This window comes from Gobio gobio (genome assembly GCF_949357685.1).
Source record: "Gobio gobio genome assembly, chromosome: 4".
NCBI lineage: Eukaryota > Metazoa > Chordata > Actinopteri > Cypriniformes > Gobionidae > Gobio > Gobio gobio.
Window position 1 is genome coordinate 16868605 of NC_137100.1, and position 23828 is coordinate 16892432.

The 23828-nt window shown below is 40.3% G+C and overlaps 1 protein-coding gene across 2 annotated transcripts in view; it reads right to left on the minus strand.

Moving 5' to 3' along the window:
* The window catches only part of LOC307124853 (interleukin-6 receptor subunit beta), a 30519-nt gene extending 15724 nt beyond the window's left edge, over window positions 1–14795 (minus strand). Inside the window, exons 1-8 of one of the 2 annotated variants that reach the window (XM_079814313.1) lie at window positions 14624–14795; window positions 14470–14505; window positions 14130–14186; window positions 13528–13636; window positions 12809–12972; window positions 12419–12576; window positions 8552–8684; window positions 8122–8219 (exon numbers count right to left, since the gene is read on the minus strand). In XM_079814313.1, coding sequence (XP_079670439.1) covers window positions 8122–8219; window positions 8552–8684; window positions 12419–12576; window positions 12809–12972; window positions 13528–13636; window positions 14130–14186; window positions 14470–14505; window positions 14624–14660 — 792 coding nt within the window. In that variant the 5' untranslated portion in view covers window positions 14661–14795. Of the gene's footprint in view, window positions 1–8121; window positions 8220–8551; window positions 8685–12418; window positions 12577–12808; window positions 12973–13527; window positions 13658–14129; window positions 14187–14469; window positions 14506–14623 lie in introns of both variants that reach the window. The other variant, XM_079814312.1, reaches the window with a different exon arrangement.
* Window positions 14796–23828: the final 9033 nt, after the last annotated feature.

Here is a 23828-nt window from a genome sequence, read left to right on the forward strand (position 1 = left end):
AGTCCCGTGTGTGGTCCTCAGTGGGATTTTATAGCTTTCGTGGGGTGGGTGCTGGCAAATAATGAATCTCTGTTCACCATCTGCCTCACAGATGAGGCCAACTCCAGCCCCATTTCAAAGCCAGAGCCCAGACAGACACCAGCCACATCCACCATGGACCAAGAGCCTGAGCCCACCGCAGACTGGGAGTCTAGGCCTGCCACAAGAACAGAGCCAGAGACTACTGAGGCCATCTTTGTGCTGGAGCCCGTTTCTCATAGAGAGTTGGATCAGGGTGAGTCGGCACCAACGTCCATGGAAGCCGATATATTAGTGGGGGGGGTTGAACGTCGGGGGGGGGGGGGCAGTGCCATACTTGTACATTAATAATTAATGGATTGGAAAATTTGATTCCCCAAAGTCTCCTGTTGCCACTGGTCACGCTCAGCCCCAAGTCTTTTGTGTCTCCGATAGTCCTCGCCTGCTCAAAATCTCCTGGGTCCAGCCCACCTCCTCTACAGACAGTCCTTCGGCCCTGCCAACGCTGCCTCTTTTCAGTCCTTCGGCTCCCCCTTTAGTGACCCCACTCTGCTGTGTGGGTCTGCCTTGGGCCTTCCAGTCTCCAGATCCACCTTGGCAAGTAGATCCCCTGACTCCACCACCAGCTGCTGAGCCCATCACACCACCTCGTCCCATCGACCAGTCAGCTCCACCTTGGCTCCTCCTTCCCTGAGCTCCTGGAACCAACATCCTTACGGCTCCACCGAGCTCCCTTGTCCCTCTAGCTCTGCCTTGGTGAGTCGTTGCTCAGCCTGCACCACGTACTTCTGGGCCTTCAGCTGCGCTTTGTCCCTCCACACCTTTGGCACTGTCGGACTCCACCTTCCCTACGGTTCCACCTTGGTCCTTAATCACACCGGCTTCGCCACAGTCCTAAACCTCTACGCTCTGCACCACAGCTCCACCTTGGCCTCCAGGACCTATGGTGTAATTTGGTCTCATCGGCCTGGGTCTCCTCCATCTCAGTCTGTCGTACCCCTATTTTCGCCTACTAAGTCTGCACCGTGGCTCCTCCCTCCCTCGACTCCACTGTGGTCCTTCATCCTGGCTGTGCTCTTGGTTGGCATCTGGATCCTCCCTTCATCAGATCCTCTATGGCTCCTCCCTCCATAATCTCCTCCATGGTGATCAGTTCCTCCTTGGTCACATCACTCTCCAGCTCCTCGTCCTATTCCACATCTCCTCTATTTGACTTTGTTATTTAGTTACGGCATGAGGACGTGCCTTCCCGGTGGGGGGAGTAATGTCATGAATATGTTCGTTTCTTTCTGTTTTGGGTTGGTTCTGTTCTGTTCCTGTTAGTCTGTGTTCTCGATCCTTGTTTGATTCTGTGGTAACTGATTATGTTACACACCTGTCTCTTGTTCTTTTGATTAGCATCCTTGTGTATTTAAGCCCTGAGTTTTCTTTTGTCCATTGTCTAGTGTGAACATTATGTTATAGAGTGTAGTACCTTGTTTTCCTTGGTGTTCATTAAAAAGTCAGTTTGATAATTTTCTTGCATCCTCCCTTGGTTTAATACAGGTAACTTGTAACAGTTAATCTTGCATATTTATTCATTAATGACATAATAATGTATTCTAAAGAGTTACCAGTGTCCTAAAGAGATCAAATAATAAGAATCAAATAAGATTCTACAATAAACTAAAACATTTTTTGATTATCCAGTAGGATCTGATTCTTAGAGGATTATTATTGGATCCCATTAGGATACAAATATGCTCCAAATAAAATGGTTAAATAAAATTGCATTTAATACAAAAATATCTTTATTGAATCTTAATGAATTAATAAATGAAAAAAATAAAATAAAAAAATCTTGTCTGACCAGCACCTTAACCCATAAGAACCCGGGCCAATTTATCCTTTTAGGAAAATTATGGGGCATATAAAACAGGCTTAATGGACCACTTGTAACATGTTTCTGCAGTGGTTTTTGAAATACAACCCCTCCTTGTGAGAGATCTATAATGTTACACATATGTGACATTGGGCGTTTATGATACATTTTTTATGTTACATATATGTCACATTGGGCATTTATTTCTCAGTTTTTTTTGCTAAATAGCAGTTTTTTTTTCAGTTTCTTTTCTTTTCCACAACATTTATCAAAATTATGAATATTATTAAAAAATTATTAATAAAACATATCAAGCCATAGACGGATCTTCCAACACTTATCCCCTGCTTGCTGATTTTAAGAATCATTGTTGTCAGTGAAATGTAGAGATGCTAGTAGAGTCTGAAAACAGTTGCGTAACATTTTGTCAGCCACCATGGTATGTCATTTTGTCATTTTCCCAAGTATGCATGATTTCCTGGCATTTGGTGCAGATCATGCGCAGATCAATACCAATCAATATTTCAATTATATTAAACAGTGCTGTTAACATTTTTCTGAGTCCCAGATTTTATATAAAACATAGAGAAAATATTTAACACAAATTTTTTTTGAATCTGCTAAATTAATTGAGCAGCTCATTAATATTTTTCTTAATATGACAAATACATAACATAAAAATTCCACCAACTGTTGTAAGGTTAACAGCCCGATGTGACATATATGTCACCACTGTTTTAAGGTTAACAGCCCGATGTGACATATGTCACCACAATATTTTCGTAACTTGTTTTATATCAATTTGTTTAAGAAATGTATTAAAATCAGGTTAAGTGTAATCTATGATAAGTTATTAAAATGTTGTAAAATGTATAAAAAATTGTTGCATGGGTTGAAACATACCTTTAGTAACAAAAACAAGCGTATTAAAAAATTGCTCCCACTGCAACATGTGCTAACCAGACAGGCCACCATTTTGGAAATGTTGCCATGGCAACAAAAATTGCACAAATTGTCACATGACTGAACCTGGGTGTTCCTTATATGTCACTTAGGGTTCCCTTTCTAAAGGGAACTCTCGCTGCGTCTAGCTGACGCTATGGGGAACGCCCTCGGCGTGACTGGTGTCTGAAGCTACTATCGAATCACGGCAAAGTCTTTGACCGACGTCAGCCCATGACGTCATCAACGTGCGACCCGGAAGTATAAAAGGGCGCCGTGCCAACACATACACATCTTTCTCGTCTTCAGGGACTGTCTGTTTGAACTGCTATACGAGTTAAGGTAAAACAAATTCAATTATTAATACACACGAGTGTGTATTTACTGCCTGGGATCAAGAGCATGCACAGTCAAGTTTATTTGAAGTTGTTTGTGGGTGAGTGTGAGCGGTTTTCAATCTGAGATCGCTCCACTCTAGTCTGGCTTTTTTCCTGAGGGAAGAAAGTTTGGCATCTGGGACTGGATGATGCTGTCCCGCTCAAGCTGAGGCTGAGCGTTGGCATACATCATGGGTTCTCAGATGCAGCTCGCCGATCGTCGCGGCGATCTGGCGGCTAACGAGACTAAACAGCAAGTGCTCTTAGGGATGGCTGGTGAGAGTGGTATGAATCCTCTCAGCCACCTTGACCGTGTATGCTGAGCTGATGAATGTTATGGAACGTGCTGCGGGCAGGCTGCTGCTGCCATGTTGGCGCGTTAGAGGAGAGATCGCTCGTGATAAATTGCACGATCGATTTCTCCTTGGCCATAAACCATCAGCTCAGATGAGCCTTCCATTCCTTCTTGATCTTCTTACAGAAGAATCCATATTCTACCCAATGTTCATCAACATCAGCGTTTTAACTTCGCTGATGTCGAGGGGATAGGGGAATATGGATATGTGTTGGGGCTACCGACATTTCGTGGGCATCAACACTGAAGAGCTCAAACTCTGCCTTTCTAAATCACGTTGTGCTTTAATGGCAGGGGCATACACGGCAGCGGGTCAGGCTGGTGCTGCTTTTCACACCATGGCGGTGTTTCAGGCGTACCAGGCGGACCTGCTGGAGGATCTCGACCAGGGGGCCGGGCTGTCCCCTGAGGCGGTTGCTGAGCTGCGCCGCACCACAGATCTGTCTCTCCGGGCCACCAAGCAGACTGCTGCTGCTATCGGCCGCTCTATGGCGGCTATGGTGGTTACGGAGAGGCATCTGTGGTTGGGCCTGGCTGATATCGGGGAGAGGGAAAAGGAAAAGTTTTCTCTTCGATTCGCCGGTTTCGCCTACTGAACTTTTCGGCACCTCCGTGGAGGCGGTGATTGGAAAGTTCAGGGAGGCGAAGGCGCGCTTAGCGGCATTTAAGACATGCATACCGCTGAGATCCGCGCCCCCACCCAGGCAGGCGGGACCTGGTCCTTCACGGTCTGAGGACCGTAGGCAGGACCAGAGTGCTAGCGTCTCCTCTCGCCCCCCCCCCCCCCCCCTCCTTGGAGGAGCAGGGTACAGAGGAGACGGGATTCCCGCGGGAAAAAGTATCTAAGGGAGGTGATCCAGGACAAACGTTCTCAACGAAGGCGTTGGTGATGGATCACTTCCCTTGAGGGCGATTACATCATAGCCCTCTCCTTTTTCCTTTTTAATGTCTTTTTATGACTTTTACCCAGGCGCTTCTTACATCAGGCCTGAGGCGGGCCTATGGTGAGTAGAACTATGTTCTGATGGCCCGCCCGGACTTGCTTAGTGAGAACGCCCCTTTCAGGCATTCAAGGGCGGTAGAACATGGTGGTGAGAACCGCACAATGAGTCTTCGCTCAGCATGCCGCAGGTGAGAGTGGTCATATTTGTGTGTTATACTAAAAATATGTATTTCTTACAGACCCCAGGTTCCTGTATAGAGTTGGGTATTCATCAGAGAGAACTGTTTTTCCCCTGCTTAGTTAGGCTTTAAAACAGCACCATTCTCTGGGCTGTGTATGTGAGCGTGTGTTGGCTTTCCCTGGTTGGTCAAGATGGCGCCAGATAGGCCACCGCTTATGGTTATCAGAAGATGGGCCTCCTCTCATATTGAGGGTAGTGTTTAGGCCGCCGCTCTTTTCTTTGAAATGTTTGCGGATTACTAGGCGGTAGCACACTTTTCTGATAGAATGTAGTGTTTGTCTACCGCTTAGGGTTACTATTGTCTTCGGTTCCCTAAGCCACTGCAGGTTGGATTAGTTTGTCTCTGTTACAGCTGAGCGCTACGGCGTCAGTTGGTATGTGGATGAAGGAGGCGCGTTGCTGAGGCACCGTCACCTTTGGTTGTACACCACTTAGATCGGAGGCCTCCTCTCATTGAGAGTCATTGGTTTAAATAGCAGTCAGTTTGTTTGTCTGGCAGTTATTTCTCGCGAAACTCGTACAGCTTGTAGGCTTTTACAAGCCTCCCTGGAACGGGTCCCCATAGTAATGGGTAGCTATCATGTGTTAGGCCTCAGCAGGCCTCCATGAAAACGAGCCGTAGGATCTAATGTTACTACAACCCACATTTTGCAAATATGTCTGTCCCAGTTAGCAGGAAGGATTGCACCGTTTTCAAGATTAAACGGTGACAGTGGTAGGCCTTATCAGGCCTCTAGTAAGGCAGGTGACAATGCTTAAGCATCAAGGTACTACTAGCCTAGCTGGCTATCAGGTTAAAAAGGGGTAATTGCGCTCTCCTGAAGGTCGGCTGTCAATTGTAGGCCTCAGTAGGCCTCTTGAACAAGGCGCATTATCAGTTGGAAGGCCTCAAACCAGGCCTCACTGGAGGTATGTACCGATGTGCGCATCAGGACAGCTAGCCTGGAGGCTATCAGGTTGTAGGCCTCATCAGGCCTCCCCGAAGGCCCGCTGTTAGTTGTAAGGCCTTGCTAGGCCTCCCTGAGGGTGAGCTCTCAGGTTGTGATCACTACCAGAGACAGGTTGTAGGCCTCATCAGGCCTCCCTGAAAGCCTGCTGTTAATTCTAGGCCTTAATAGGCCTCCCTGACTCGAACAAGGTAGTAGGCCCCATCAGGCCTCCCTAAGGTGTTCCTGGGATCCAGTCATCTGATACAGTTAGCACGCATTGCAAACAGGTAGCAGGCCTCTCCAGGCCTCCCTAAAGGCTGGTTATCAGGTAGTAGGCCTTAATAGGCCTCCCTTGAGGGCGAGTTCCTTAATCAGGATGCTCGAAAAGCCTGCGTAGCTTGACTGTCGGGTAGTAGGCCTCAATAGGCCTCCCGGAGGGTGAGCTCCCAGATTGTGGTCACTCGAACAAGGTAGTAGGCCCCATCAGGCCTCCCTAAGGTGTTCCTGGGATCCAGTCATCTGATACAGTTAGCACGTATTGCAAACAGGTAGTAGGCCTCTCCAGGCCTCCCTAAAGGCTGGTTATCAGGTAGTAGGCCCTAATAGGCCTCCCTTGAGGACGGGCTCCTTAAACAGGATGCCCGACTAGCCTGCGTAGCTTGACTGTCAAGTAGTAGGCCTCCATTAGGCCTCCTTGAGAAAACAAGGGTAACCTCAGCAGGCGGTATTGCTGTCAGGTAGTAGGCCTCACTAAGGCCTCCCTGAGGACGGAGTCCCGAGCCTGGATGCTTGGGTTTCCAGCATGGCTTGCGGTTAGGTAGTAGGCCTCTATAGGCCTCCCTGGAATACCCGCTATCAAGTAGTAGGCCCACAGGGCCTCCTTGAAGTTGAAGTTCCTGAGCTAGGCACTTTGATTACCAGTTCTCTGTGAGAACTTGTGGTAGTTGGGCCTACAGCTGGAGGTTACTCGCCAGGCAGGCTCAGCTGCTCCCCTCAATGAGGGTCGTCTATGAGTGCTCAGCCGCCTGAGCCTGGTCAGACGGTTGTAGGCCTCTCATGAGGCCTCCCTGTTAGATCAGTCATTAGGCCCTTTCGGCCTCCCTACTGCTTTGAAACACAAGCACCTGGTAGATCCTTGATTTGAGCAGGCAGACTCCCCTCGATAGCAAGGGTTGAAAAGCACTACGCTGAGTATTGCTCTCTTGGATAACCCGTCTCTGAGTTCCGGGCTAAGTAAGACTGCCTGTGTTTCAGTCCCTTAGCTTGGACGCCCTTTGGGCACCATCCAGAGGCTCTGTTTTGAACAGACAGGGTTGGCTAAACCGAAGTGTCCATAACACTTAGGGCACCAGGTCAGGCCTCCCTGGTGGCACTCGGGAGAACTTTTTCCCGAGTAGTGACTGGCTGGGGTTCCTTCGGGTCCCCTAGCCACATTCCCTTGAAGGGACCCCTTCATTGGAAGTAGTGGTCCCGGGCCTTCGAGCTGTCTAGATGGAACTCCACGCAGTGCGTTAGGGTTCCGTTTAGTTGTATAGCTTGGGCTATGAACGTAGGGAGTGCTGTCACTGTCAGCCCAGGACCTGGGTGGGAATCGCTCAGGTTTTTCTATGAATTACTTGAGTTGACAGTTGTCACTGCCAATGGGCAGACACTCCCCTCAGCATGGCGGCGTTGGTATATCGTTCCCCATAGCGTCAGCTAGACGCAGCGAGAGTTCCCTTTCGAAAGGGAACGTCTAAGGTTACGTATGTAACCTCTGTTCCCTGAGAACAGGGAACGAGCGCTGTGTCGCGTTGCCATGCTTCAGGGCCTATCTGCCATACAGTCCCTTCAGACGAGAAGATGTGTATGTGTTGGCACGGCGCCCTTTTATAGGGGCGGCAGTGGTTCAGTGGTTCATGTAGGTTGTCTACAAACCGGAAGGTTGGTGGTTCGATCCCCGGTTCCACCTGACCAAGTGTCGAGGTGTCCATGAGCAAGACACCTAACCCCAGCTGCTCCCGACGAGCTGGATGGCGCCTTGCATGGCTGACACCGCCGTCGGTGTGTGAATGGGTGAATGTGAGGCAATGTGTAAAGCGCTTTGGATGGCCATTGGTCTGTTAAAAGCGCTATATAAATGCAGTCCATTTACCATTTACCATTCCGGGTCGCACGTTGATGACGTCATGGGCTGACGTCGGTCAAAGACTTTGCCGTGATTCGATAGTAGCTTCAGACACCAGTCACGCCGAGGGCGTTCCCCATAGCGTCAGCTAGACGCAGCGCTCGTTCCTTAGACGCTCGTTCCTTAGAACATACGTAACCTTAGACGACTTCCTGAGTTGAAATTTAGGGATATTGCTTTAAAAAGACCTTTCCAGATAATCACCAGTGTTTGTGACACCCGTGTCACTGTGGGTTCTTATATACATTGACACCACAGATGGCTTTGGGAAATAACATATCTTAGTACCTTCCACATCACGACCACTTTTCTTTGTCCAGCTGATATAACAGGATTTTGCATATGGTCTTGAATTTCCCACTGGATTGATGGTGCATCTGTGAGTTCTGGAGAAGTAAAATTTTGAAAATACAGTGGTCAATTAAATACTAAAGATAAAGTGTGTAATATTCCTGCCATCAGCAGCACAAGATAGAATTGTTTATTTGTGCGGAGCAGATGGGAACAACATTGGCTTAACTATTGCTGTGAGTTTGGTGTGACTCTACCCGTTTAATCAATCAATGGAAGATTTATGTTTGAAACAAAGAAGTGTTTATAACTTGAACTGTTTCATGACAGAAATTACACACTTCACTTAAAACAAAAAAGTATAGAGAAATCAGTAAATACCCACATTTGTGTTTAGCCACTTTGAAAACCCCTGTCGTCAACTCACCCTGTGGGACAGTGATGACCTCACTGAGCGGACACTGCATGCACTGTGCATTGCGAACACAATGTATTTGCAACTCGTAGGACAGAGAAGACGTCACATTCCACATAGCAAAACTGTTGTTTTTAGACTTTTGCTGCAGAGTAAAAGAGTACAGAATTAGAAGAAAAAAGTACATTTACATCTCTGGTGTCAGTTGGAAAAGGGCCAGTAGCTAATTTTACTATAAGTTTATGATTGAAATTTAAAAAAGTGTAAAAAGTTTGAGGGTTTAAAGGTCAGATTAGACAGATAGACAGATAGATAGACAGACAGACAGACAGATAGATAGATAGATAGATAGATAGATAGATAGATAGATAGATAGATAGATAGATAGATAGATAGATAGATAGATAGATAGATAGATAGATAGATAGATAGATAGATAGATAGATAGATAGATAGATAGATAGATAGATAGATAAAACCAAGAGATACATTTTCCAATTTTTTTTTAAGGAAACTTAAAGCTACACTGTGTAACTTTTTTAGTCTATTCTTAGCTAAAAACACTTAGTTCTTTCAAAAATATATGTGCTCATTAATGTATATTTACTTCTTTCAAGTAATAAAGTATTCTCGTAAGTTTATAATATGCCATTGAAAATACATAAGGTAATGGGATCTAACGGTGGTCGCCATGTTGCCCCCTCCATCTTGAAAGTACATTAGCCAAAGAGGGACATACCCGTAAATTCAAGCTTCGCCTTTGGCGTTTTAACCGGTTTTAACACTTGATGGCACTGTACAAAATTCTCTGCCTCGCGCATATGCGCGTCAACTTGTTCAGACTTGTCTGGTGCATGTGCAGAGAGTTTTCATCTCAGCAGCTCCAGTAACAGAGTTATATGGAGTTTTCCTGGCTTGTTTATTCCTCAAAAGTCTGTTTTTCCTTGTGTGGTATTTCTGTGCGTTCATAACTCCGTAAGTAATAATAGTTATTGTCTTTGTAGATGTGTTTCAGAGTGTGTCATCATGTAATTCAGTTGATGTCACCTCAGAAGTATTTTTGTACAATAGCGTAATGCTCACCTATTTGAATAGTCATTCAGTTATTAACAATGTTTATTCGTTTATAGAAAATATTTGCTTGTAATGTATGTTGATGGAAATATGTATCAGGTCTGATCGGCATATTAACACTTGTTATACAGAGCTAAACCTGCGCACACACTTTTGTAATCCGACACCGCTTGTTAGCAGCAGCGGCAGCTCCGCTCCTTTTAATGCAGCTGCATTTAGCGCCTATATATGGTACAATAAGCTCTGGTTTACGGTTACATTATACAAATGTAACTTATAAGTATAGTTATACAGTTCTTAACTGTGTATATTCTGTCATGTCATTATCATGTATATTTACCATCCTAATTTGTTCTCTCACAGAAACCACATTTATGTACATATCCATGCAAACCTGTTTATGCCTTGCAATTGGATGACTGAATAAACATTACTATCATCAAAGTTCACTCTGGATTAGCTGCAGTTCTTTCTAGCCGAATAATTAGGCCAGTTGAGTTCCAACCATCCCACTGCGCACAGAATATCCCACAGGCACCGTGTCGAATGTGGACGAGGTCGAACTGGAAGCCATATTAATCTTGGACTAAATCGGCCACCGTAGGAGTTAAAACGAAATCGGAATTGAACAGAACAGAAACTAAAATTCACTGGATGGTCATATACCAGTTCACCACTAGATGGGGGAAAATATCACACAGTGTAGCTTTAAGCAAGTTTGAGGCTTGAATTGAGGAACCGATTAAGCTGATTGTCACAGAGTCCCTCTCTCCCTGCACTCAACCATCTGTACCTGCCACGCCCCCTCGTTCTCAGTCACCGGGGTTCTGATCACCTGCACCGGTCCTTCCTCATCACCAGCACTATATAACCACGCTCTCTCCTCAGTCCCACGCCTGATCTCGTCTAGACTCTAGACAACACAGACCCAACCTGCTCACCCTGATCGTCTTTGTTTGTTCCCATCGTCAGTCCTTGGTCTTCATCGTCTCGTCAGCACTGTTCCCAGTCTCCATCTCAAGTCTGTCTACGTCAGCTAAGTTCAAGTTGTCTGTATCCACCCTGTGATTAATCCCTCTTGTGCCGTGTCTGCTCAATGCCTGCTCTGTTTAATAAACTTCACTGTTTTATCTCATCCACCATCTGTTCCTTCTGTGTGTTTGTGACACTGATACAATTTGTGAAAAAAGGCTACCTATTTATTTGAAGAGAATTTGTTCAATTATGCAGTTTTATTTAGAGACACCATTGTTATTTCCCAGCATGCTTTGCATATGGCTGGAAATGGAGCATTGACATTGAAATTAAGTGTTATTTTATGTGTTTTTGAGTGAAGGAAAACCTCTGTTAATGTTTAATGATCAGTTATGTTTGACTTTTGAAAGAGTTTCTGTTTTGTTGAAGTTTTGATCGTTACCATTGTGAAGAAGAGTAGATCTTATGGTTAGGTTGTAGATAACAGCATGATTAATATGTTGCATGTTCCTTTGTTCAATGAGCAAAAACTTTGTTTCTTACTACTTGTACTGTGCTAGCATCATACAGGCTATTTATTGTACATCATGACTCAAAGTTAAAAATAAACAGGTAGTTTCCATTCACTCTAATCCTCACCCCCTTTTTTTTTTGTTGAGTCAACTTAAAATCAAAAATATAAAAATAAAAAATTATTTGTTTCATAGACTAAATCATTTAAGACATTTTACATAAGTTATTCAGGTAGATTGCATTAAACAAATCAAGCCTTAAAAACTACTCAAAAATATTATGTGTAATATTGTTACCATAATTTAAATAAATAGCACATAACATTTTTTCAGTGTAGATAGATATACTTTCCCGCATACTTTTGGGGTTTAAACCCACATAAAGATTTGTAAACGAGGCCACAGATCTTTAACCACAAAGCCACACCACACCCTGGGTGGTGTTTTCTCAAATCTACACTGATCCACACTCTGTTACTGTAAACGCCTGGATCAGCACTTAACCAGTGCTTAGAACAAACACACCCAATATATTTATAATGGCAAGGGTAAAAAATGTCACCATTTTGCACTCATCTGACAGGACGGGTAAATTATTTAATGACCTAGCAAAGTGTAATTGATTTGATTGTATAGACATAATTATTCATAATGACAATTTATTTAAAAATGTGTGTATATAAGGAAATATGCGCTCATAAAGGTAATGTCTCTGAAAATCAATTCCACAGGGTGAATATTGTCCCAGAGCTTTACACCAGGGTTCCTTAGATCTGGTCCTGGAGGGCCACTGCCCTGCAGAGTTTAGTTCCAACCCTAATCAAACACATCTGAACAAGCCAGTCAAGGTCTACAGAGTTATTAGTAAATTGCGGGTAAGTGAGTTCAATCAAGGTTTGAACTAAACTCTGCAGGACAGTGGCCCTCCAGGACTGTATTTGAGGAACACTGCTTTACACTATTAAGTTGACAAAACAAGTTGCACATTATGATGTGTCTTATTTTACATATGTGGATATGTAGTATTTAAAAAAAAGTGTCAATGATTGTAGCAAGTGCATCCTGTGATACTCTGAAACTGCAGGGTGCAATTACCAACCCGATCTCAAAGGAGAACACAACTATTTTGTGAGGTGTCGATTTCGTATATGAATTTGTGTGAAACATACAAAAACATATCATTATTAGAAAAACTGTAAGCTTGAAGGCACACGGCTAATCCCACCTCTAAACATATCTGTATTTCACCACAATTTAAAATAGTTAAATTGCCATAAGATTGTGTTGGTTGTTACTGATTGTGTTGGTTGTTACTGACCTCTTTCCACATTGTAGTGTTGAGCTCTCTATACTTTACAGAGAAGGTTTTAATATGTTTTTTTTTTAATATTTCTTCTCTCCAGTCCACTTCAACAGACAAATGGCCTGAGCTTCTTTTAAAAGTTAGATCCTGTTCTGAAGGAGGACCGCACCGTGCTGAAATGAAAGAAAACATAAACATGCTAATGCAGAATCACATACTAACTTGCAGAAATTTCTGTCTGGTAACAGAATTGTCAAGCAACTTTTACTAATATTAGAATTTCTAGTATTTTTCAATTAACTGCAAGCAATAAATCAGTACATTTAGATTAAAGTCAGAGATTAGACACACTTAAAATTTTAATAAATAGAAAATTATTCATATTAATATTGTTGATTAACATACTTAACTGTGATGAATTTCCACTGAAATTTTTGTAGGTGCACCTGCTCTGATCTTCACTGGTTGCAATTACGTGAGCTGTCATAGTCAAACTTATCACTGAAAAGTCATTGGAAGCCCATCCAGTTGCATTGTCCTCATGTACGGGAACACAAGTGCATTTTCTCCTGCAGTAAACAAACAGTGTGGATTGTTTAATATAATTCTCAGTTATCAAGTGGATTAGTTGTACATTAACTTTTACACTTGATATTAGGAAACATTAACAATCAAATAAGGTACCAAGGTACCATTTATTGTCTCCCTTAGGAGAAATTTGTTTTGGATGAGAGAACTGCTGCACATCAACATACACAAACATACATTCCATACATACGTCAATTCATGAAAAGCTCTACTCTCCAAAAATGATCATTCTTATTAAAATACCTATAATAAAATAAAAAATATACACATAATTATATAATGTAAAAAAAAAAAGAATTTATTTAATACATGATTACCATAATTAGAGTAGCTCATTAAGCACTTTTATCGACAACGGGACAAATGAATGTTTATAGCGATTATGCTTGCATAGAGGGATCCTATATCTCCTTCCAGAGTTCATCAACGCATACTCAGAGTACAAATAGCAAACAATAGCAAGCAAGTGTGAAGCTCAGCCTCAGACTACAAATAGAATAAAGTTGAAATCGTCATTTTTCTAACTTCTTACTTACTGTTGTGCGTAGAGTGTGTATGAGGTTGATAAGTCTCCATTTTTCCATACACAGATGTACCCACGATTATTTTTCTTATATCTTATGAAGCATGTCAAATCATAGACTCCTAATAAATGAGAAATATCCACTGATGATAAACAAAAATGATTGTCACTTGTAGATACTGGTACAAATTAGGACTTGAAACTATTAATGAAACAAAGCACTTAATGTTTGGAAAATATTGTTCATCCAACTTAAGAGGTATGAGCGGATTTTTTAAAAATATTTTTTTTTTCCCTAAATAGCAAGACAGGCTATTTGCCCTTATCGTAAACAGACACTCTAAAGACAAAAACAGTAATCCTTAAATGGTATAGGGCAACTTAAACTAAGCCTCATCCAAAGAATAGCTGAATATGTTTTATTGAAACAGTGGCCTTAGATGTTTGCCTTGCCATGTCTTCAACAATTTAATAGGAATATAAAACCATAAGATGTGTCATTGTACACTTATTCCGAATACAAAAAAAGAGCACTGAGAGCAAGTATTCTAGTTTTATCCAATCGACCGAATAAAAAGACATAGCTTAGTATTTGTGGAAATGGTCATTTCTTACCTTCTGTGTTGTTACATTTATCTTTTAATAAGGCCAAGTTGTTACAGTTACAGGATCCTGTAAAGTTTAAATGATAAGCTGTGTTATTGCCTTCTATCTTGTGATCAACGACTACAGCATGATTTGAGAATGTATCAAAGAGCACATGGAGCAAAAAATGGAAACAAGGAACATGTTGTTGATTACTGACCTATTTACACAACAGAATCTATAGTAGCATTTTTTTACAGGTTTAAATACAAAAATAAAACTAATAAACACAAACAATATGTGAGATCAATGTGGACTCAGATTCAGACCCAATACACTCACACACAGCACTAATGTCCAACGCACTGACCTGTTGTCGCCTCGGTTGTACAGAGAGATATGAAACCTGAAATATTAATAAACCTACTGAAATGACATCACTTCAGCAATAATATCAATGAAATGCTATTCTATGACATATTTCCCTGTAAATACTTGCTTGAAAACACAGATAAAGCACATACCTAGAGTGAAGTAAAATGCAGCAGAGCACTTGCGCATTGTCGGATCCTCTTGACAGTCTGCTCATCGCATTCAAGCAGCCCACAAGCTAACGGAAGAGTGAGGGTATTCCCGTCACTCATAAAACTACAGCGCAACAGGTCCTCTTGAACTCTCATAGGCTGTCCTAGAAGTGAGAACCCAGTGAACTGCTGTGCCTATACCTAGACAGCATAGTTTAGACGCGCGCAGCATCATTTTGGCAATTATAGGCGTCAAGCAATGCTGGCACCTGGCAGAAACTCAGCTGATTGACGACAGCGTTCAGTTGCTTATGTGCTCGTGGGAAAGTGCTCTTTTATTTAGGCTATGTCTCAAAACCAGAATCCTTTTCATCACATTTTGTCGCATTTGAGAGATTAACACCAGATACATCATGTCAGAATACAAAAGAAAATATCTTGAACAATGTCTGTTTATGTAGGCCTATTTAAGAGAGAGAGAGTTCCATGGCAGAAATACATATTAATGAATCATCTTCATTATCAAATTGCAATGAAACTGACTTGTACACAGCGTGTGCAGAAAAACAGTTTCACTTCTGCAAACTCAGAATAGAAGTAACAAATTGTTGAACTCTGCAGGCTCTTGACACTTGAAATCACTTGAAAACTAATTTTCTCACTTAACTGTGGGTTTGTCAACCCTAAAACACGTTTTACAGCATTTTTATGATAAAAATATTGCCTGGTATAACTTGAAAGAATAAATTGTTCAGACTACTCTGGCGACCAAAATGTCCCCACATATTATCCGAAATCCTTGTGGGGACATTGTTTTGGTCCTCATGAGGAAAACAGCTATTAAATCATACTAATATTTTTTTGAAAATCTTATACTGTTTGTTCAGTATAAAAATCATTATGTCTATGTCCCCATAAAACATAAAACCCCAACATGCTTGATTTGTAGTGAAAAGAGATAAGAAACAATTCAGATGATCCAGTTGATCCATGATTATAGATTTAGGCAAAACATGAACCTATACTCTTTTTATATATATATATATATATTTATTTTATAGTTCCCCAGTAGTTTATAGTTCCCACCATTAAATGACTAATAAGTAGCAATATGTAAATATGCTATTTTTATCTCATGACAAAAATACAGTTGTTGTTTACTATGTTCACAGTTGTGAACATGCAGCATAACAAGTTCAAAATCTGTGATGGGAACTTGCTTTTAAGGGAACAAGCACTTTTCTTAGATTACTATAATGCCCTTGAAACTTATGAGAAATGAGTGAACGGTTTCACATGACTGATCTCAGAAAACCAAGAAGGAACTGTGAAGTAAATTCTTTGCTTCTGAAGAGCTCTCAAGGAAACATATTTTTAGCTTGATGTATGTACTAAAAAAAATCCTATGTTGACTAAATGATATGCCAATTGTTACCTTTCTCTATCTGAAAGGGAGTCGATGTTACTAATAAACTGCATACGGGAAGTGAACATAGACCTATTTTAAGCTTATAAATACCAGACAACCATATTCTTACACAAACAAGTCAAAATCAGGATGAACAAACAGTGCTAATATATTTGGCAGTTGTACAGTTACTAAATACTGTACTAGAGAACATGTGGTACGGGAACTGTGAGATGTTAAATATCTGTCTCTTTCTCCTATGTGCACACACATACATACAGGAAGAGACATGTTCACACTTCAGAGACTTCAACGTTGGGAGGCCCATAATAGGAAACACATTGCAGTGCATGTGACACTTAAAGTTTGTGACTCCTTAACAGCATCTACACATTTCAGTTAACAACGCAGAAGAGACATCCAGGCAAAACCTAGTCCGTGACATCTACACTGTTTCACAATTTGTATAAGATTCACTGTGTAATGTTGGAGACATCTAACCTGCAGCTATAGCTTTCAAGAGAGTTTTTACCCAGCTTGTTGCTAACAGCACATGGAACATGTGACAGCACGAACAACGCCAACCACACGATGATCAAGGAGTTTGATAAAATGTGTAGATGAACATCCTTTCATTTTGTTTACATTTTGATGCTCACATTTTGCTCGTTCTGAGAAATGAATGTGAGCAAGAATTAAATATTACATTTCCTTTGCATATTTCAAATTTCTTCCGACATTTTGGTATAGGCCTACAACTTCAAAATATGAGTCAGTCATTTGTGTAAGTCTGCTTGACAAAAACATATAGTGCCGTCAAAGGGGCATTTGCAGGAAACTGGTCATATATTGAGAGTGGTGTACAGCACAGTTTTAAAATCCCCCACCTGTATGTTTATCTATACTTTAACTACACATCGCTTTGATCACCTGACGAATGGAAGACGATGGTCTTGATCCCCGTCTTAGATAAGAGTGTGTGGGCTGATTTTCCTCTTGTGATGTGTTTAGCTGATTTCATGAGGGTTTTTTTTTTTTTTCTTTGTAAAGGTTGAGGCTGAATCAACATCTTTTCAGAATGGTAGAATGATAGTGTGATGATAATGAATGTGAGAAAGTATTCAGACCACTTCGGGTTTTTATTTTCTGTCACATTGTTATGTTACAGCTTTACGCTAAAATGCATTACATTATTTTTCCCCCCACATAAATTTTGCTCTGATATACATTTTCAGCTGTTTGACCTTATGTAGCAGGAGTGTGCAAATCATAGTTGAATTTGCCTCATGTGGATTCCAGTCAGTGTAGAAGCATCTTCAAAGATGACCTAGAGAAACAGAATGCTCATGAGCTCATGATGCTCATATTGCAATACCTATGCCAATGTGATATTTCACATGTTTTGCTTTTCAGTAAATTTCAAGTTATCACAAATTTGGTTTTTACTTTGTCATTATGGGGGATGGAGTGTAGATTGACGTACATTAAATCATTTAGCATGAGGCTGCAACAACAAAATGTGAAAAATTAAGGAGTCTGAATGCTTTCTGAAACCACTGTAAATATGCGGTGCAATTTGTGCTTAAAATAAATCTCTCATAAGTTAAATCATTTATTATTTAATAAACCCTAAACCACCAACCCTAACCCCACTGCAAAAATGCAAAAATGCAAAAAAAAAAAAAACGACATTATTTTATTTGCTCTGTATAAATTCAATATTTTTCCCCTGTGTTTTTATATTGTTGTCAAAAAATTGGACTTTAGATCACATTATTTGGTATAGCACAAGCCATTACAGTCATACAATCAAACTATTGTAGATGAGCGCCATCTGTTGTGAAGTAAGTGTACTATCTAACTTGAAGGCTACTGTTGTTGTTAAATATAACAGTATTTCATCCTTTGAATTCGATGTGTATAATGTTGGCAGTTGTTTTTGTTATATAATGTCCCTAAATTATAAATAATCTGATTTTAATTGTGATTCCAAATCAAGTATTTAAATGCGAGTGTTTATGTTTCTTGAAGTGTTTGACACAGCTACAGCGTGAATCTATAAATCCTTCACTGATTTATACGTTTTGGTTAGTTAGGTGTGGCACAGCTGTCAAAGTGCTGAATAATAGACCAAACACTTGCTGATTAATAGATGACAGAGCACCTCCCACTGATTTTTAAACTTATAAGAGACTTGGTTCTCTTAATACTGTGGGGATCTTAAATCAAAGAATATTATAAGAATCGTGGTTTGAGTTATAATCCCTTGAGTTATAACCACAAGAATGATCATCTGAGAGCACAAGACTCAATTTATAAAGTACAGTGACCACAAAATTGTGTATGATTTGAGCATGTACTGAAGATATACAGGTACTAATATGCCCATGGAGCCCAGGCTTATCCTTTGAATTACACAAAAGGAGGTTAATCTGAGGTTTGTATAGCTCTTCTAGCAGTCATAAAAATAAAATACACGTTGAGGTGGAAGGATTCTGAGCCTCCTGTCATCTCTATGTGAACTATAAGGAAGAAGGGGTGAGCGGGGTATACAACCTAACGCAGGGTTGTAACACACATGGTTTAAAACTTTCCACATGCCAGCATCACGAAACTTAGTGTATTTACTAGTTGCCATATCAATACTATAGAGGAAAAATTGCATCAAAAATCTTATCACTGAACATTGATTTTACCATTGCAAAAGTACATTTCCGAAGTTTTTTGTGTTTATTAGAGAAATCTGATTGTAATCTTATATCTGTTGTTGTAGATCGGGCTGGTTATTTACCTGTTTAGATTGTTCTTTAATGCTGATCTAACCAGCAGAAGACACAAGCCGGATTTAAATCCCAGTTGTGCAGGTGGGGCATGTTGTCAAACTGCGTTACAATGAGCCCCTATTAGAACTATGCTATTCTATTCCATATGAATTCTATTGAGAAACCACGAGAAAAGGGTGAATAAAGACTGAGAATCAATGTTCAGAAATTATTCATTATTATTATGCTTTGAATATGTATTACTGTGTTTTGCGGTGTGTTTGTTGTCAAATTCAAACATTAGTTTATTTTGAATTATTAAAATAAAATACATATTTATTATTTTATTTGGAAAAAGTTAATAATTGTATTTTATTGACGAAATATTTTAGTTTGTCTTGTATATTTTTTTTTTTATTAGATCAGATAACATTTTAAGCTGTCATATGTTCATGTTACAATGTACCCCTGTGGGGCATGTTGTCATATTTCACTTCCATTCTTTCGGGGGAAATCAAGAAAAAAGTAGGCTATACACTGTATTAATGAAACAAAACCATATAATTGTACTAGACGTGTGAAATCAATGGGGGAAAAATAAATACTCTGAGTCTGAACCCCAAGTGGATTTACACAAACTGAGAAAGTCAAAAAGCGCTGTGCCCCGCTCTCCCCTATCATCTTATATAGCTCTAAAAAAATATGTTGCTTGAAGAAAAGTCAGTATATGATTGTAAAACACTGGGCAATGAGCTAAATTATGCAAAAACATACTAGCAATGTGCTAATCATGCTGGAAACATGCTAGCAACTTGCTAAAACAGGTTAGCAATATACTAGAACATGTTAAAAAACTTTCTATTGACTTCTTTGAGTAAAATCTTTAAAGTTCAAGCTCAAAGTTATTTAAAAACTTTCAGACAACAAGGCTTTGTCAAGCCCTCTTGACAAACTCATCTAGTTTAAATGGATGGCCCCAGGGCCGTGCAGAGAGTTCGTCAGGGGCTCAAATGTAAAAAAGGGGCAATATGTAAATACATACATAACATACATACACATATACACATACATATATATATATATATATATATATACATACATACACATATACACATACATATATATATATATATATATATATATATATATATACACATATACACATACATATATATATATATATATATATATATATATATATATATATATACACACACACACACATATATATAGATATGTGTACATGTATATGTATATATATGTATATGTATCCTTATGCTCATCAAGCCTGCATTTATTTAATCAAAAATACAGAAAAAAAAGAAAAAAAAGAGTATCACAGTTTCCATCATGGACATTAAATCCTCATATTAGAATGATTTCTGAATGATCATGTGTAATGATGTAATGATGCTGAAAATACAGCTGTGATCACAGGAATAAATTATATTTTAAATTATTTTAAAATAGAAAACCATTATTTTAATATATTTCGTAATATTTCTGTTTTTTATCAAATAAATGTAGGCTTGATGAACATAAGAGACTTATTTCATAATGCTGCATAATATTCAAAAATAGTATAATAAAGTCCTTTCACGTAACCATTTCGCCAGCCTACACTTCACATAATAGGCCTGTAGGTGCCGATGGCACTTTGGTTTTGTTAACTTTGATAGTTTCATGAAATAGTAAACGGTGTATCAATATAGGATACATAAATACAAGTGAATTTAACACTACTTACCATTTATGCAACTTTTGCTGCTGTGGTTTTGTGCAGGGATTTGTTTGTTGTCTGTTAAAATCCATTTTGTCAGTGATGCAATTTATAAAATGAGCCAAACCGCAGGAAATTGTTCCACAAACGTTAGTTCGTCTGTCCATGTAATTTTCAACCGATTTATGAATAATAACAGAAAATTACCGCTTCACATCGCCCAATGGAATTTGAACTTGCTTTGCCCGATCACGATTGGTTGGTGTATAGTCTATACATGACAAACGGGCATTGGTGAATTGTGTAATACTTTAAAATATATAGCTAATATATAGCTTTGTAATTAAATCAACACATTAGCTCTGATTATGGATGAACAAAAAAAATATTGGTTTACTTATTTCCCGTAAGGCCACACACTCTCTGAAAGGACCATATTTGGCTCCAGAGCCGTTTCCGAACAGTGGAAAATCAGCAGTCAATCAAAACGCACGCGACCCATAGCAACGCGTTATGACAACGCCTCAACAGAAATCGTCTCGGTTACGTATGTAACCCTCGTTCCCTGAGGAGGGAACGGAGACGTACGTTAGTGACTAACGAATGGGGGTTTCGCTTAGAAGCCAATCATCTTCGAGTATTCAACAGCGCCCAATGGCAGTGCCAATGCCATGGGCATGCGGAATTTGCCTGCGTAACTCCGCCCCACCTCATGGGTATATCAGGAAGTACGCTGGCAACATCGCATTATGTTACTGCTGCAGGAGCCAAGACTGAACTCCGCGTTCCAGGCAGCACAGCTGACGTGGCAAAGGAAACGTACGTCTCCGTTCCCTCCTCAGGGAACGAGGGTTACATACGTAACCAAAACGTTCCCTTTCGTTCAGTCACTACGACGTACGTTAGTGACTAACGAATGGGGGTTCCAATACAACAACGCCACTCAGCTGTCGTCCAGTGCCCTGCGTAAGTGTGAGTACCCTGTCGTAAGACTAGTACGGACGAAGGACTCCCACTTATCACAGGATTACCAAGGTACACTGGGAAGCATATCCCAGTGAGGGAATGCCAAGATGCCTACCGTAGGGAGGGCTTAGAGAATACACATATGACCCGCTGAGGGCTGCATATGGAAGATCACTAGGGTACCAGCCGAAGGTGGATTTTTAACCCTAGGGGTGGCAGGGACTTGCCAAGGGAAAGACACCTGCTCACTGAGGAGGCTTACGGTGGAAATACTCGTGTGGGGGTCGCCGGAGGGAACCATGCACACGGAGCACCTGGCCGGACATGAGGGTCTGGGCTCGAAAGGGCAGACTGAACTGATGTCGGCGTAAGCAGTGCTGGAGGAGCTCAGGGCTCTCGGGGTGCTCACCTGAGGAAAATATCGCACGTATCCAGTCCTAGGAGTGGAATGGCGAGCAAGCGAAGACACCTGAGCCTGGCCTATTACCGGCCACCCGTAGGGGCGAGTACATAGTCGGACACTGGCTCCACTCGGAGATTGTAGAATCTGGCGAAGGTGTTGGGTGTCGCCCAGCCTGCAGCTCTGCAGATGTCTGTTAGCGAGGCGCCATGCGCTAGAGCCCAAGAGGAGGCCACACTCCGGGTGGAGTGTGCCCTCACACCAAGGGGACATGGTCGGCCTTGCTGCTGGTACGCCAAAACAATGGTGTCCACTATCCAGTGAGTTACGCATGCAAATTCCGCATGCCCATGGCATTGGCACTGCCATTGGGCGCTGTTGAATACTCGAAGATGATTGGCTTCTAAGCGAAACCCCCATTCGTTAGTCACTAACGTACGTCGTAGTGACTGAACGAAAGGGAATGTCCGACTTTTGAGCCGTTCGTTACTATTGTATGCATTGTCATGTTATAATAATCACATTTATTTAGTTTTATTGACCACAATATTATCATTGATATTTGCACTTTTGATTCATTTTGAAAAAGGGCAGGGGCTCGAGCACCCAAAGCCCTACCCCCGTCCCCCCACCCCCTGCACGTGCCTGGATGGCACTGTGGAATGAAGGATTGGGATGTGTGGGGTTTCCTGTAGCTCAAACAGTAGAGCATGGCGCAAGTAACGCTAAGGAAAGCAAGAACTGACAAAATGTAAAATGTGTACTTTGAATGCAATGTAAGTCGCTTTGGATAAAAGCGTCAGCCAAATGCATACATGTAAATGTGTTATAGGGTTGTGTGTAATGATCTGTTCTGACTCATATACTGATATCTTATAAAGCTCAATTAATATAATGTTAAAAAACGATTGTAGGTTGTTAGGTTGTAGATCATCATATAAACTATAAACATGATATACATTTGTTTGTGAACCAGAAAACACGTTTGTCAAATTTTTTAACAATGAATCAATTTTTACTATTTAAAAACCTAACAATTCTTCCATTATTTTTTTTCTTGACAAGAGAGACTGATCTTTCTTTACAATAAATGCTAATTGGTTTGATATTATGTAATCAAAGTAAAATAGCCTACATCTAAATTTAAAATCATGTATTTAAATTCAAGGAAAAATAAATACAGCGCTATATTCAAAAAAGAATAAACAGTTAAAAGTAAGAAAGGTCAACTCTCAGCATTTCCTTCAATTTTAATTTTTTTATTTTCCCCAAGATTTGTTTTATTTATCTAATTATTTATCTCCTCGCACATTTAACTATCTATATATTTATTTGTGTAGGAATAGGCCTACACTGTAAAATTTTTTTAAAAAAAATTTAAAAGTAAGTTACCTGGTTGCCTTAAAAATTTGAGTTCATTGAAATTGAAAAATTAGTTAATAGTCAATAATATTCAAACATTATTAAAAGATTTTGTAAGCATATTTCGTAATTGTGTTTTATTTGTAATAATGCAGTGAAACATGCAAAATTGTGCTATTTTCATGATTTATCACAAAAAAAATAATTTATGTGGTTCAGATACAATAATATTTTTGAGTTTCTATTTATTAAACCAATTTCCTTCATTGTATTAACTCAAAATTTTAATTTCAATGAACTCAAAATTTTAAGGCAACCAGGTTACTTACTTTTTTAAGTTAAACCAACAATGTTTTTTTTTACAGTGTATGTGGATGTATATATGTATTTATGTATTTATTTGCACATTTATTTCTATATTTATGTAGAATTTTGTGGATTTATTTGTTTATTTATTTATTGTTTTGCAGGTTTCTACACCTGTCGGTGACGGTGCTATTTGGATAAACCTTTTTCTAGCTCAGAAGTAATATTTTAAAAGGACTTGACCAGCGCGCTCTTTTCTCATTGGCTGATGGGCGGGATTT